Raw genomic sequence first — 12,783 nt, 5'->3', positions numbered from 1 at the left:
CACATCCCCACCCCCTAACACAACAGAAACTAATAGACCACATCCACCACCCCTAACACAACAGAAACTAATAGACCACATCCCCCATCCCCTAACTACATGTATTTGAATTTAGATTTTATCCGGCATCGATATTTTGATCATGCCCATAAAGGATAATAGAATTGTATATTTTTGATATTGTATATTGGTATGAGTGTACGTCATTAAGAAATTGCGCATATGATATAATATAAAGGTAATTTGTTATGGTGTATTGGAAAATACTGAGTGATGTGTCCTCTATAATGTTTATAGAATCCTACACGACATGGACAATTATCACACTACAAACCGCAGTCAATATTGTGATACTCGAGTATATTGGAATAGAGTATGAAAAGTAATCATTTGTAGGCGTTTTAATAAACCACCTCCTGCATGAATCATTTCTATGTGTTTGAACTGTGGTTTTTTGTTTTTTGTTTTTGTTCAGTAAAGACTTTTAATGTGTGGTGAATAACTAAAACATTTATGTAGTTGAACTTGATGTAGCTTGATTACTTTTCTATTCTTTAATGACTGGCCTGTTGAGACGCTTTTGAAAATGGTACATGTAAGTGATGTTTTTTCTTCTCTGACCCTACCAGTAATAGGGTCTGTAAGTCTCGTTGGGTTTCACTTTCGGTTTTACTACTTCCGGGTACAACAACATGTGGAATATATAAAGTCGTAACAGAGAATCGGCGCTAATATGTAATTTGGTGTATTGTTAAGCGATCGGTTGCATACATGAGACTGGGAAAACCCTGACATGTAGTTTATTTAGGTTCCTAGTCGATGCTACAGTAAGGAAGCGGTGGATACAAAGATGTAGGTACGTAATATTATCACAATTCAACGAATAATCATGTCAAATTAACACACGTGTCTGTAAACTGACAGAATGTACTGGACGTGTTGTTTAAATATTTCAGAGGGGGTAGGCCTACAAAAGATTTTGACAGACGAACTGATAAAAATGAAATAATAAGAGCAAAAAATTACATGTACACGTACTACAATTTCATAAATGGGGGGGGGGGGGGTTCTTTGTTATTGATTTCAACATTTATTAACATCTTTTACTACATAATTCCCTTCTGTCTGAAAAGGGGAAGGAACACTTATTTATTGTATCAATATAGAAAAAATAACCTTGCTAGGAAAAGGGGAAAGGGTTGACAGGACACCCTTGATACTACTTGCCTTTTTATAGGCTCCTGCTTGATTAAATTTTGTATTGTGTTTCAAGAGAACTGGCATATATCTTTATTGTATAATTATGTAAAAGTGACACATGGCCTTGAAAAGAATGATTGTAACACTCATATTCTGTGCTGATTTCAGAAACAACAACTTTGTTGTGTAGTGAGCCACTTTAAGTCAATAAAAACAGCAACTTATGGTATATCACTTTTTTTTCATAGACACAAAGTTACGAAACCTGCAGAAGCATCTGCTTGAAACGTACATGTAGGAACCGAAGTTGATACTGCTACCAATATATCTGTACCAGACAACAATGAAGTGGATCTACATGATCACGAGCACACAACATCAAACCCTCAAGATTTAAAAAGGTACAGTGTACGATACAAGTATTCTAGTACATCAAACCAGGAAGTTACAACGGTTGTTAAGTTTAGTGTCAGGTGGTTTTTCTGTATTTTCTTCATTCTCATTTCAATGTTATCTAAATTTATATGCACACCAAATACTATAATGGTATTGCTTTTGTTCTTACAGCTTCCCTTGAAGACTATGATGCTGTAAACTTGCAATGAGAAATATACTTGCTTAATTAAAGGAAACCATCCTTGACAATTGGGAACATCATAATTGAAAGAGCCTGGAAAGGTATGTTTAAGCGGTTCGTTAAGGAAAAATGAACAATGCACTTTCTATACACTGACTAGTTATCAATTTCACAGGTCAGCGCAGGTTTCACAATATTCAATTACCTAGTAATTTTAGGGGGTATAAATGTTGCTGTATACACCATTTTCTGTGTATATTTTTCATATATTCATGAAATTTTGTTTGAAGGGATCATGAACACTGTTGGAAGTGTCCATTCAACTGAAATATAAAAGTCAGAAGAATTGAAGATTGCAATAGATGCAACAGAAGTGACCTAATATGACCAAATTGATATGAATAGCCAGTTTTTCGCTTGCAGTAATGTCAAGAGTCGCCACAAAGAAAAGACCTTAATGTGTATTACACCTAATGCAGCTTATTTCCAATCTGTATGCTGGATACAAATCTAATTTGGCAATTGTGAACCATTGTGGCATTTTAGAGAAGTTGCAAGTTGGTGATATATTCCTGGCGGACAAAGGATTTTGTATATTTGACAAACTTCCAAATGACATGACACTTCTTTCTTACAAATAAATCCCACTTCTCAAAAGAAGATGCACAACTTTGCTATAAAATTTCCAGATGCAGAATCCATGTTGGATGGGAAAATGAGAGAATAATTTTTTTTTTTAAAATTCCTTAGCCATATTCTATCATAGTATAGATATTGATCTGACAAAATATTTCAGATTTGTGTGGATCATGTGAATTTGCAGGTTCCCCTTTTGAAGGAGATTGCAGATAAATCCTACAAACTTATTAGATTAATTGCATGTATATATATATACCTTAAATCTGCACATACCTGCCACATTGAATTTTTAAAGTTAAAAGTAATGAATACCATATATGCAATATAACTTTTCTACATATTTATATAAATATAAAGCCTTTTATATTCATATGAATATAAAGCCCTTTGGAACGTCTCCATCAGAATGAAATATTCTCGAGAGGAACGTTAAACAATATACAATCAAATATAAAGCCTTTTGTTCTCATTCTGAAGGTTTTCAAATCTGCATTATTAAAAAAGAAGTAAAATCCATTGTTTTAGTAAATGCATGTAATTGAATGATTTTTGTAAAGCTGGACACTGTTTCTATACATGTATACATGTATTTTGGTTCATCTAAAATAAGAAAAACTCTGTCTATAATGTTTATTCAATAAATATACATGTAATTACATAACTTTGATAGATGCACCACTGATATCATAATAAAGTATATGTACATGTGGTTATGTGTGTGTGTGTTTTAGACTGCAAAAATACTTCATTATTATTATTAAACTCTATCACACTTAAAAGGTTGACCATAATACATCTTTGTCAATGTGAATTATTTGAGTGTCACTAGGAATCCACACTAGCAAATCACAGCATTGGGTGTCTTTCAGGTGGTGTTGTCCTTGAATCTGATGCCAATATTCAAATTTTGTTTTAAGGTGCAGCGAACCATCCCTTGCATCACATTCTAAAATGGCAAATGTCATTACATGTATTAATAAAATATACATGATTTACAAGTGCTCGGATTAGTGGTGAAAATATTATACTGCAATATGCATACTTATTTTGACATAGATCAAAACTTGATGCAAGTAAAGTTTATAAAGAACATTAGCATGAGCAAAAATACTCCAAAAATTTAAAGTTCATCTACACTAATTTCTTTTTCATCAAGAACAAATCATATAAATCACTGCTGAATCACGTTTAGAAATGGATGACTGAAACTGTGTTTCCATATTAATTGTATAGCACACGTCATGTTACACACTGTTCAGAATGTTAAGATATACTCAGTTAAATTAGTCGCTTTCTGCACAATCCCCTGCGGATCGGAGTGTTTCGATCCTCAATGTACCATCGTCTTGCGGGTCGTGGGTAGGGTCAGATTGCACTGGTCGACATTCTGGACAATCTGCAGTGGCGCCGTCAGCGCTGATGTAAATGTGTCCTAAAAAGACATGTGATGAATAGAAATTATTTTATTGTCAATTCAGCTTACTGACGACCAGTCGGGAAATTTTTTAAACAGACTTACCACTTTCACATTTGAACCACTGTCCATGCTTTCTGTATGCAACATTATTTACATAAATTCTTCTGGGTTCTTCAGAACACTGCACAGAGGAGGAGGGAGCTTTTCTTTTCAGTTCATCAAACACTGACGTGGCTATAACAATGTCTTCACGATCGAATGTGTCACCATCAGGGCACCGCAGCTTGGTTATCTGAGACTCAAGGAGGTCTCTGTCAGTTTGACATATATTTTCTAGACATAGGCTATCTAATTGATTTTTCATTAGAATAAGGTCTGCATACAACACATACCTCTCTACCTCATCGGTAAATTGTTCGAGTTCAATTTGGGTAAAAATGGTGTTGGCATGATTAAAAATCCATCTAATTATGACAAGATTTGAATTCCTTATTTCCGGATGTGTAGATAATTCAGAACATGCCCGAAGCTTATTGTTCCGTGACTTTACTCCCAAAATATATTTGAGATAAACAGTTTTAAGATTTTGACTTTCACATACATTTGATTCTAAATGGAGGATACGGGCTATGAAATCTGAATATTTTTCCATATTACCATATTTTTCAAAAAGTAACTGATCTCTCTCTTCCTCTAGCTTTCTATGTACCTCTTCAATATCATGGTGTGTCTGTCTGATGATATTTTGGTATCTATGACTTCTCCGTATCGGCGTTTCACATTTCGGACACTTTTTCAAAGCAACCTCCCTACCTTTAACAGAGTATTCGGTAGAATCTGACTGCATGTAAGTATCCATTGATTCTACTTCAAATATATGTCTGCAGTCTATGAGTTGAATAAAAAGTGCATCTTCGTCCTCCTCTGTTCCGAAAAATATTTCTCGTAATGCAGCTCTGTCGCACCTTTTACAGAGCTCTGGACATTTTTCCTCACGTAAGCCGGTGCACCTGTGTCGACATTTCAAAATCTTTCTGCATCTTCTATTATGCGGAACAAGTTCACCATCTTCTAAGTCCTGTTCAGGACAGAGCACACCGTCTTTGCATCTCAAGTTAGATTGCCAATTACGTTGTTTCTTATCCGATTTACAACGTTCATCACAGGAACCGGGGATTTCTTTGTTATGCAAATTTTTTCTTTCGCAATCTTTCTTACAGGGAGGACACACATCCTGACAAATGTGAGAATAATCACATACATGTCCACAGATAAGCACACGCGAACAACTATTTTTACAAGGAATATGCAATCTCCCATTTGAGCAACTATTACAATTACCCTGGCAACGGTGACCACACTGAAGAGTTTTCTTGCACTTGACATTGCATGTAAAATTCTCCTTATCACAACATTTTACTGTTGATTCATGATGGCAATTTTGGTGTATTGCTTTTACCTTCACTTGACATGGAGATGAATCACAATCTATATTACAACTCAACTTACACGGATGACCGCACTTTCGTTCTCTTGCGCATTCTGCTTCACATGGTTTTTCGAGATTTTGGTGACAAGGAAGGCGTACCTCGTGCTTGCAAGTGGAATATTGTTTCCTCACTTGTTTCTTACACGGCCCACATTTCTCATAACACTTCTTAGGACAAAGATGTCCCTCATCGCACAGTTTCTTAAGGCATGGTTTTCGACATTCGCTTTCGTGAACGGAGTTGCCAATGTGGCATCTCTTTTCACAAATATGTCCACACTGAAGCTGCGTAGAACAGGGCTGATCGCATCCACCATCTCTGGCTTTTTCAAAATCCTGTGGAATAGAAATACTAGTGACCTTTTCAGGATGGTTCTCGCAATAGAGAGGTATCGCGTCTCCCAAAATACCCTTGTCTTTTGCTTTTGTAATGACCTTCATCCAAAGATTGTTTCCGCGGTCATACAACATCTGAAAATTACCGATAGCATAAAACCCTTCCTTGGCTCTTGACAACAAAACACAGATTCTTTGAGGATCACCCAGATGCCCTAACTTACAGTTCTTATTACTGCGAACAAGAGACAATAAGATAATTTTGTTTTCTTCTCCTTGAAAATTATCCACTGCTGTGATGTGGACTCGTTGCTGGATGCATCGATTTCTGTGCATCTCTATTTGTTGGGAAATCTCAGACACTCTTTTCCTGATTTTTCTAACTTGATCGTTATAGGCAGATAAAATCGTAATATCTGAATCTGCATATCCCTGCAAAATAAGGTATTTGTACAGCTCCGCTATCATTTCAACTTCAAAGTCATTCGTATAACTGGTTGAGTGGGTCGTCTGGTTTTCAGGATTTTGATGATCGATGAAAAAGATGCTGTGCTTCATCCCTTTTACATTCGGATATGCCAGAACTGTTGAATGGTCTTGAAGAGATGGATAAATTGCTGGCGTCAGCAAGCATGATATTTCTGGTCTCATTCTGTGCTGCAGAGTCAAACATTGGAAAGGAAAACCATTCATGACAAGTCTCTCCATCAATGAGACATCTGTTTTGTGGGAACACCTGAGTTCATAATTATTTATTGTAGGACGCAACTGCTGATGGTCACCAATCAAAATCAGATGTTGTATGTCCTTCGTCAAACAGCCAAGAATGTGTTGTTCGTGAACCTGAGCAGCCTCCTCCACCACTACAATTCGTGGTTGTACCGCTTTTAAAAGCTCCATGTTTGACGCGGCGCCAGTAGTCGTCATTCCTACCATCTGACAGGAACTCAGAATACGCAGGTTTTGTCTGAATCGTAGATCTGATTCATTCTGATTTGTTCTATTGAAATGAGAAACTACAACATCTCTTTCTCTTTGAAAATGTATTGCAACTTCTCTAATCCAAAACCTATAAAGTCTCCAGCGGTCTCCGAGATTAAGATTCCATACGTTTTGAATACGTCGCACGCTCTGAAAAGGCATAACATCATCTTTGTTGCGCAGATTTCTTTTAACATATGACATCAATACTTTGCTCTTTTCAGTAGAAAGCTTCTGCCAAAAAGGCAAACGAGGCCGTGTGTTACATTTTACGTTGTTGGTACATTCTGTAAGTACAAAAGAGGAGAAAATAGCTTCAAGTATTTCGCTTTCATCATCATCGTCATCAAGAACTCTTTTCTGATTTTCTTGTATAAATAAATAATCCAATTCCGCTGTATCTACTTCCTGTGGTTGATGCATTCTACTGAGAAAACTGTTCAGATTGGTTCCAGCATGAGGAATGCATAGCCAAGCTATAAGAATAGCATCCTCATAACGGAGGAAATGCTTATGCAATCTAAAGTTATTTTTCAAGGACCAGAAATGCCGATAATGTATGACATTCCGTTCTTCTAAAAACTCTAATGACACGATGCCCTGCTGTAAGAAAATACAAAACGCATCGATGTATTTGACGTATTTTGTTGATTTTTTGATACGCCATCTGTTGTCACTCCACACTCGGTCTCGCTTTCTGTGTTCTTTCAGTGAGAATGCATTAACTCGCTCATTTGCACATCTACCCCCTACTCTAACAAAAGGCATCTGTCTATTCTTATCTGAAAAACGAGGACTGTGACAATCTAAATCCAACACTCTTTCGAAGAACTGATCGAGTGCGTGGTTGGTATGGCTGAGTAACAAAATAGGTCGTCTCTCTCCTCTCTCTAAAACTCTTTTGTTATCGAGTAAAAATTTCATTATTCGTAATCCCATCCAAGTTTTCCCGGTCCCAGGCGGGCCTTGAAGGATACCAATTCTCTTGGTCAGGCACATTTTGAGCGCTTGATATTGATACTCGTTGAGACCCATTTCTTCCGATGTTGGCCATTTTTCCACATCAAGAATAGGAACAATCATGTATGGTGTTGATTGCTGTTTCTCTCGCGTCAATAAACACCGAAAATTAACCCTTTTTACACTATAATTCTCTTCACGTGTGTAAAGAGGTTCCAAGACTTCTGGATCTAGATGAGCCAAATACTTCGCTAATGGAATATTTTCATTTTTGTCCAGCATTCTAAGTGCCATATCCTTCAGCGATCTCAGTGTGTGATCATAAACCATATAAAATGATTTGCTTTCAATCATGACGAGGCGGCTTTCTTGTACTCGTCTTAAATTGTTGATACTCTGTTGATCATCATTCAAGATCTTTAATAAGACTTTCCCTTCTGTCAGTTGTCTCAGATCTCGGTTTGCAATCAATGCATATACTAATACGTCACAGTTATCATAGGTCAAGCAGACGAGATTCCCATATTGCAAAAAGCTACAACAATCCCAGCGAATCTTCTTGAAACTGTTCATGTCAAACTGCACCTCTAAACCAACGCCGGAACCAGGGACACATTTGTCATCAAGAAGGCGTATTCGTTTATATATCCGGATATTGTCGTCCTTAAACCTCTCCTTCTTATCCGTTGACATGACGTATTCCATATAGTGTCCAATCCCTTTGCGTAATGGGCCAATGAAATCTTCGAGAAAGAGACTATATTGTTCGATTAAGTAATGAGCAGGGCTTTTGTGAGACTCCTTTAAGGCTCGAGGTAAAATTGGAAGATGCTGGTTCAAACGTATCATCTGTGCCGTGGGTAGAATAGGAAAGCTGACTAAACCCCGCAGCTCCTCCTTTATTTCGATAGACAGGCTGATTTGGGAATCCCCGTCATCTTGGAGATTTTCAAGGTTTTCTCTTATTTGCAATGCGGCGATAGCATTTTTTATCTGGTCCTTGATTACTGGATCTCTGATGCATTTTGTCTGTGAAAGAAGCCCTAATATAGTTTTGGTGTATCTGCTACTGATATTGCTTTGTTCTGCAATCGATATAACGAGAAGCACTAAGTTTTCCAGCCATTCTTCTGGGTCTTCATTTGCTGATTTCAATGATTCTGTCACCATACAAAAAACATCAGACCTGTGGAAAAAGTCATATTTCACTAAAAGTGAACGTACAGAATCTGTCTTGCTGTCAAAGACCGCTACCAAGTGGTGGAGAATGCGTTTGACGTCACTATCTTCTAATGTTCCGGTGGAGCTAAGCGTGTCCTTGACATCATCTAGTTCACTTGGCGATGACTCGTCGGTGTCTTGTGGAAGTTCGTTATCAGATATATCCTCTGTAATTTCAGTTTCCTCTCTTACATCTTGCTGTCTAACATACTGTGTGTACGTATGAAAATTGAAAGGGCTTTTCTCTCGCGGTCGTTTTGGTCTGAACTGGCGGTATGAGTCGTATGATCGTGTTCTCTTCCGTCGACCCATGTTCTGTTTTGGGAAAATATCTTTACCTGTATGAAATACGCTAAATTTAGATTTGGTTTTTAATTCGAACACATGCAATAGCGATGTATATAATGATTTTGGAATACATTTCATACATGAATATCAAATAGTATTTGCATGTATATACAGTAGGCCAAAAAATATATGTTGGTTTCCACTTTCCCGACCGACCCTAAAAATTTCTGTCGACCCCAACACATTTTTTCCCATTCTCGAACCTAAATTTCAAGCATTATATGAAAATAGTGATCGTGATCTTACACACAAGAACCATGGCTAATGGTAGTAATCTGGGCTGAGATTCGGCTCGGCTGGATATTTGTACACAAGCCGTTGCCGAATATCAGGACAGTCCTTCATAGGTCAAATTTACAAGTCAACTTCAGTCAGTGCAGACAATTATTGTGCACCTTGACAACAATGTTGTCTGCTTCTGTTAAGTTATTTATATATTAAACGAACTTTCCATCACCGTGTGCAATGCATTTCTTACCGTTTAGTTATGTTAAATTTGGAATTAAAACAACCACTTGTTTTTCAATTCAAAAGATGGCATCCATGACAGTATATCAGGGCACACTAAATACCCGACCTTTCAATAACCCTGATTAACCTTACTAACATAAATTTTGTCTATAGATTTACAGTTTTATCTATGTAGTCAAGCAAGGAAGACTATATATAAAATTCATGAACCATGTCAGCTATTAAGCAAAATTTATGAATTGTATATTGGTCAGGGTTTTTTTTCATTCCTGATTATCAGCAAACCCCAACCCCCTAAATGATCTAATTAAAAGTGTGCATGAATTCCTTAAACTTAAAGAAATATACACGATCATTAAATATGTTATTTAAAAATTCATAAATAAAACATTAAAAGTTTATCAATGGCAAAGGTTGTGCTTGGTAAAGTCGAGTCAGGGTTGTCAGGGTTTTAGTAGTTTGGGTGTTTAGTGCACCACGATATACGTCATGGACGCCATCTTTTGAATAGAAGAACAAGTTAATGGCTTTAACTGGGAATTTACATATCTAAATGGTACTCAATGTATGACTAATAGTGATGGGAAGTTAGTTTAACAAACGAATGACTTATATGAAGCGAATAACATTGTTGCCAAGGTGTACAGTAAAATTTTGCTAGCACCGGTTGAAGGTGGCCGTGAATTTCCAGGCACGAAGGTTCGGCGGCAGAGTCAGTCCGAAGAATCTCAGCCGAGATTAGTACAATGGCACCATGAAGCTTGATGCTAATGTCATTACTACAACAAGGAAATAAAATCTATAGACTCCGTTCCTAACAATAGTACATTTATTATTTATTATGCACTACTAATACTTGACAAAAACAGTATTTGTTTACTGTACACAGGAAGAAATATTATAACTTTTATTTGATTACTAAATTATTGTATTTTATGCATAGTAGACTACTAAATATGTTTTTAAAAAGCTTACTTACCGACCCTTAAACATTTTCAGGTGAAAGTAGAAGCCAACATATAAATATTTTTTTTTTGGCCTTAAGTGTATAATCCGCCAATATTTAGAGGTTCTTGTCAATCTAATATTATTCCTAATCTTTTCCAGAGAAACATTATCGTAATAGGTATGAAATTTGAAACAAGACAAATATACATGTATATGCAAGGTGAAGATAACGAACACTGACCAATTTCATAACTCCTATAACCAATACAAAATAGAGAGTTGGGCAAACACTGACCCTGCACACACCAGAGGTGGGATCAGGTGCCTAAGAGGAGTAAGCATCCCCTGTTGACCGGTCACACCCGCCGTGAGCCCTATATCCTGATCAGGTAAACGGAGTTATCCGCAGTCAAAATCAGAGTGCCAAGAACGGCTTAACAATCGGTATGAAACACGTCAGACAGCATTTGACCCAATGCGAGGTTGTATTGACGAACTAGATCGTTATATATATATATATATATATATATATATATATATAGGTAAAAAATAAAAATGAAACACGAAGACGTTTAGTAAAGCTTTACTAAACGTCTTCGTGTTTCATTTTAATTTTTACCTATACTTTTACCGATCATTGCGAAAAGTAACTATTATCTCTCTCTCTCCCTCCCCCCCTCTCTCTCTATATATATATACAAAAACAAAACAAATTAAAGGAACATGGACACGATTTGAACTGACATTTTTCAAATTTCATTTTTCCATTTTTAGTGTTTAGAATGCTTAACTAAGGTATGTCTAATGGTCAACAAAAATTTGAATGTCAATTGTCGAGGTACATGGGAGATGCAGAGCTCACAATTCTTTGTTGTGTAAACAAGGTTCGTGCCATGTTAGTTAGATATAAGTGTAAAAGTTTCGTTTAAAGCAGATTGTTTTCAATTTACAAGTTAATTCTGAGCACAATTGAGTAGGTTTTAGTGTTTGGAATATTTCATTTTATTATATTTAAACATAATGTTTCCTATTAAGCAATTTATATGCAAACGGAAGTTACGTACCACACGATAGATCAAAGGGTCTTAGCAGTGTGACAACGCCTGTCGCGACATGAGGTACAGAATGAATTGAAAGTATGTTTAAATTTTTGTTAAGGAATGCAGTTTAGTATATACATGGCGCTAATGGTCATAACACCAGTGGCGGATTTAAGAGGGGGCGGGGGGGTGGGGGGGGGGGGGGGGGGGCGCCCTCCCTAAAATTTTCAAATCTAAGGTAAATCGTGGTATCTTATTTAGAAAAATGTTTTCAACGATAAAAGAAGCAATAATTTCTTCCACTCTCGGAGAAATGAATGACAAAACCTTTTGTTTTCTTTTTAAAATTACTTTATTGGGAGAACTTAATTTTTTTCTTCCAAAAACCCTTAAAATTTGCGTCATTTTATTAATTTCACCTTATTAAAAATGATAGAAAATACAAAAAATGTAGTACAAATGACTAATTAGGAGACATATTCCAAGCCCTTTAAAATCTGTAAAATCCAGGAGCTTCCGGGGGCTTCGTCCCCTTGGCCCCCACCAGGGTTTCCCCCAGACCCCTTGCCTCATAAAGTACCCCCCCCCCCATAAACGCAATTCCTGGATCCGCCCCTGAACACTTAGGGCTCTTTACCAGATATACACTGACATAATATACAATCTGCTGTGGAAAAAAAAGTTCTTAATATCGTATTGCCAAAAAGTGATAGTCATCAGCTTTGATGATATAGAATTTTATATTATCTGAATAGTTTAGTCTGATCCGTTTTCCTGTCATGAGCAGATTTTTGTTTTACAGATATTTGTTCATAGAGAAAATAATGATAAACTTACTGTGTGCAAATCCATTGAGTATCTGGTTTAATGTTGTTAGACACAGTGGAATTTCTACAGGGTTACTCGTTAAATTCTGCGAAATGGGATCATTATTAAAACACAAGTTGCATTTTCTGAAAATATTAAATACCCAGCAGGAGGCAATACCCGTGAAGTGGTATTACTAAAACGCGGGACGGAAGACGGATCGGGACAGAAAATATAATACGTAATATACCAATATCATTATGTAAACCCAGAAAGCTTATTATGATCGACGAAAACAGAAATGTACAGCGCGAACGGAAAGTCATCGTTATGTATATCTCATACTAAT

The 12,783-nt window shown here is 36.6% G+C and overlaps 1 protein-coding gene and 1 long non-coding RNA gene across 4 annotated transcripts; one reads left to right on the top strand and one right to left on the bottom strand.

Annotated features, from left to right (window-relative positions):
• The first annotated feature begins 226 nt into the window (after positions 1-226).
• LOC125670010 (uncharacterized) lies at positions 227-3,125 on the top strand. Its single transcript, XR_007368091.2, has 4 exons — positions 227-856; positions 1,449-1,601; positions 1,768-1,878; positions 2,068-3,125. It is a non-coding gene; the product is annotated as an uncharacterized LOC125670010 (long non-coding RNA).
• On the bottom strand, positions 3,033-12,598 carry LOC125670009 (NFX1-type zinc finger-containing protein 1-like). Of its 3 annotated transcripts, none has more exons than XM_048904902.2 (4): positions 12,465-12,598; positions 3,936-9,158; positions 3,691-3,848; positions 3,033-3,362 (listed from the first exon to the last, which is right to left on the bottom strand). In XM_048904902.2, exons 2-3 carry the CDS (start codon positions 9,130-9,132, stop codon positions 3,700-3,702), a joined length of 5,346 nt encoding a protein of 1,781 aa, XP_048760859.2. In that variant the 5' UTR covers positions 9,133-9,158; positions 12,465-12,598; the 3' UTR covers positions 3,033-3,362; positions 3,691-3,699. The 3 variants fall into 3 exon arrangements, with proteins under 3 accessions (XP_048760859.2, XP_048760858.2, XP_048760857.2); XM_048904901.2 differs by lacking the exon at positions 12,465-12,598 and adding an exon at positions 9,415-9,632; XM_048904900.2 differs by lacking the exon at positions 12,465-12,598 and having other exon boundaries at positions 3,936-9,632.
• Positions 12,599-12,783: the final 185 nt, after the last annotated feature.

Source organism: Ostrea edulis, chromosome 4 (genome assembly GCF_947568905.1).
Source record: "Ostrea edulis chromosome 4, xbOstEdul1.1, whole genome shotgun sequence".
NCBI lineage: Eukaryota > Metazoa > Mollusca > Bivalvia > Ostreida > Ostreidae > Ostrea > Ostrea edulis.
This window is presented reverse-complemented; position numbering and strand designations above follow the sequence as displayed.

Bases quoted from the DNA above. Each gene is read 5' to 3' on its own strand.
- LOC125670009 (XM_048904900.2), bottom strand. From the start codon at position 9,246: ATGAAATGTATTCCAAAATCATTATATACATCGCTATTGCATGTGTTC. The intron at 3,849-3,935 runs GTAAGTCTGTTT...ATGTCTTTTTAG, and splicing joins GTGGTTCAAATGTGAAAGTG to GACACATTTACATCAGCGCT.